The sequence below is a fragment of the Temnothorax curvispinosus genome, unplaced genomic scaffold (assembly GCF_003070985.1).
Source record: "Temnothorax curvispinosus isolate PA1 unplaced genomic scaffold, ASM307098v1 QBEX01016027.1, whole genome shotgun sequence".
In the NCBI taxonomy this organism is placed as follows: Eukaryota; Metazoa; Arthropoda; class Insecta; order Hymenoptera; family Formicidae; genus Temnothorax; species Temnothorax curvispinosus.
Genome location: NW_020225807.1, coordinates 1 through 3,645, shown reverse-complemented (window position 1 = coordinate 3,645; position 3,645 = coordinate 1). Strand labels below are relative to the sequence as shown.

At 36.3% G+C, this 3,645-nt stretch overlaps 2 protein-coding genes across 2 annotated transcripts; one reads left to right on the top strand and one right to left on the bottom strand.

The window, feature by feature from the left end:
• The first annotated feature begins 650 nt into the window (after positions 1 to 650).
• Positions 651 to 2,360, top strand: LOC112466280 (40S ribosomal protein S26). Its single transcript, XM_025034307.1, has 3 exons — positions 651 to 755; positions 1,684 to 1,992; positions 2,276 to 2,360. Exons 1-3 carry the CDS (start codon positions 753 to 755, stop codon positions 2,306 to 2,308), a joined length of 345 nt encoding a protein of 114 aa, XP_024890075.1. The 5' UTR covers positions 651 to 752; the 3' UTR covers positions 2,309 to 2,360.
• Positions 2,361 to 2,396: 36 nt separating this feature from the next.
• Positions 2,397 to 3,340, bottom strand: LOC112466279 (PEST proteolytic signal-containing nuclear protein-like; the record flags this gene model as incomplete). Its single annotated transcript, XM_025034306.1, has 2 exons — positions 2,397 to 2,991; positions 3,107 to 3,340. Coding segments are annotated over 2 exons (477 nt in total), but the record flags the coding sequence as incomplete, so codon positions are not given.
• Positions 3,341 to 3,645: the final 305 nt, after the last annotated feature.

Genomic DNA, 3,645 nt, shown 5'->3' with positions numbered 1-3,645 from the left:
TCATACAAAATACAAACGATTCCGTATAAAAACTTTTATTAATTTATTTACTTCGGCTAAATGCATGGTGTAAAAATAATTAATTAATTACAATTAAACGAATGACTCACAAACCTTTTCAATTGCACTTCAAAAGTCTTCATACGAAATACAAACGATTTCATATGGTAGATTCTTTCCCGGACATTCATTTCCGGTCAAATACATACGAATGCTTGTGGGTGCTCCTGCAATTTTATGTGCTTCCACCTTAAGGTGAAATTTCATGGGCAGTAAAAAGTAGCAGCAGATCGTACTGATTGGCTACAAAATAGAGAAGTTTTAGGAACTGGAAAACTTTTCTATTTTATAGCCAATCAGTACAATCTGCTGCTGCTTTTCACTGCCCATGAAATTTCACCTTTAAGGCCCGGTCTACAATGAATGTCGGAAGTCGGAGTCGTAAGAAATTGACCAATCACAATCTATTATTCTCCTTGCGGTCGAAGAATAATGAACTGTGATTGGTCAATTTCTTACGACTCCGACTTCCAACATCCATTGTAGACCGGGCCTAAGTGAAAAGCACATATCGCGGTTTATATCGATTTGTCCAATAATCGTGACGTAACAGAGCACACTTCTTTTCTTTATTACACCATGGCCGGAAGTGCGGTTGTGTGAATCGAAACGGGTGAGGCACTTCTATCTTGCATTGTAGTGTCATTGGGTGCTTCCGTTCTGGACCTCTTCTGTGTAGTTCTCGATACAAAATGGTAATACGGATTGTTTATCACTCACAATTTATTCGAATTCTCGCACTATGTGTTTCGCGCACACGACATTTCCTCGATGTCACTAAGGCCGAACATGGGTCGCATGTTAGAGACGTAAATTTCACGGTGGATTAACATCCTTTCGCTAAAGCTGCTCTTCCCCCTCTGGGCTACTGGCCATGTGGTCGCCGCATTATTTGATCGTCGCGAAGATATAATGAGCGTTGAATCTAACTTAAGTTAATTCTAGAAATGCAGGCAAAGTACGTTCGCGATTTATCGTAAAAATCGACGGGAACGAGGACTCGAGAGCGAATTATATCCTAACCTAATGTCGTGTGTGTATCACATGGTGCATGTATGGATGTTAGTGACAACTTTTATTATAATTGATTTATACTACATACACACACACACACACAGCCACACTCTTGGAATGAATGAGTTTTCTGCTAACGTATTATTTTCATCTTAATTGATTTTGTGAATGGTTCAAACAATTAGGTACAAATACTACGTTTACATGAGCGTTAGTTCTGTAGTAACACGATATTTTACTCCGCGTAAACGAGTGAATTATCGTAAGTTACTACAGAAGTAACGCTCGCATAAACGTAGTATATGTACCTCAATTATTTGAACCATTCAGAAGGCCAATAGGATAAAACCAACAAAAAGCTTTACACTCATTTAGTTCCAAGATATTCAGAAGAAAAAGGGTGCCTAATAATTTTGTCAATGGCTGTATATAACACGTACACTATATATCCAATTTATATTATGTTATATACTATACAATATAATATATACTAAATATATTCACATTCATATGATTGAGCCACTGCCACAAACAGTATTTATGACCGTTGTGTTTCTGACATGCTACCTGCGTTTATATACATCTAATTCATTTCTGTTTACTTGTCAGACTTGTAAACGCAGGAACGGTGGACGTGCCAAGCACGGTCGCGGTCATGTAAATCCAGTCCGCTGTACCAATTGTGCTCGCTGTGTCCCCAAGGATAAGGCCATCAAGAAGTTTGTCATTCGTAACATTGTAGAGGCTGCTGCCGTCAGAGACATAACCGAGGCCAGCTTTTATCAATCATATCAGCTTCCCAAGTTATATGCTAAACTTCATTACTGCGTCTCCTGCGCCATTCACTCCAAAGTGGTGCGGAATAGATCCAAGGCGGATCGTCGTATAAGAACGCCTCCTGTTCGCAACTTTCCAAGGGTAATTGTCTATATAAATAGATTTCAGTTTGTTTAATTGAGATAATATATTAAAAACCTGTAAATTCATGTTCTTAACTTGATCTAAGTTGGAAGCATAAGTAAACTTGCTTTATGAAAGTTTTAAATGACCATTTGTAATAAAATTGTACAATACAACAGGGTAACGTTTGACGATTTCCAATAAATTTACATCTGATCACTTTGCTCGTATGAGTAGATATAATGATTTTATAATTACAAAATCCATAGCGCAACGTACATATATTATTTCTTGTTTCCAGGATCTGCGCCAAGGTCAACAGAACAGGAAATAATTTTATTATGTAAAGTTAATTTTTCGATATAAATGAAAAATTTTAAAACCAATTTGGAAGGATGCTTCATTTACCTAACATCATAAAGTACAGATCAACATCATTTTTATTATTTCGAGGGAGAGATGGGTAAAATATATGTAATGTTTTATTGTAATGCAGAATAATAAGTCACTATTACATGGAAAAACTCGGAATCGTCAGGCTCGTGGAGCGTGAGTACTTTATAGATATAGATTTATCATACATGATTTTGCACATATCATCTAACATTCTGTAGGTTGAGTCGAAATTTTAAATCTGAATTCTGCCAATGAATTAATTACATGTCATAAAAATACTTGCATTAAACTTCAGCAAGAACAAAGTTTCTAGTAAATATTTAAAATTAATGTACAAGTTAAAAGTAATAATTTTTCAATATACACATATATGTAAAATCATTTGTTTGCTTCCTCCATTGCTTTCTTTAGCGTCTTCTCGAATATCTTTTTTGAGTCGCAGAATCCCTGCTTTGTCTTGCCGAATGAATTTGGTCCAGCTGATGTTGGTGTTTCACGCCCAATATTTCGCATCCTCATCCTCGCTTCTGCTGGCATCTCCTCTGGTTCGTCATCCTCGTCCGCATTGAACACCGAGGCTACCGTCGGTTTTTGTACTGTCGTTGCCTTCACAGTCGACTTCTATACAAAGGAGAGTTTCTTATATGTAAGAGTGGGATTTTGTGCAAGGAAAGAGGTTTTCATGTGGAAAGAAATGTGTGCAGAGCATCAGGGTCGACATGAATGTTTTACTTACGGAGACGGAACCTAATTTAATTTGAATTCCCTTCTTCTGCTCGTTGCCACTTGTCTTTTTCCCAAAGCCAAACACCAACTTCTGTTTCCTTGCATCTGACTGATCGCAATCATCTGTATCGCAGCGTTCCTCGGCTCTGAGCGGCGAGCGGTCCCTATCTCTGTCATCCTCTCTCCTGTCCACGGTTCTGTAGACACTTGACCCTGACAACGTCAAACACTGGCAAAGTTCAGATCAAGTTAAACAAAGTTGACTTTTTAACCGGAAATCTTTAAGCGGGTTATACTTAATGCAGGCAATGCCCTACAAATTCAACAATTAGCTGTCTAAAGCTGTGAAATAAAGTTAAAATGATTTAATTCTATAGAACTACATATATTATAATTGTTGTATATATATATATACAACAATATATAACATATATACAACAATATATAACATATATATATATAACATTTTATATTTCATATATATATATATGAAATATGAAATATGAAATAATCATATGCTATATATATATATAGCATATGATTATTTCA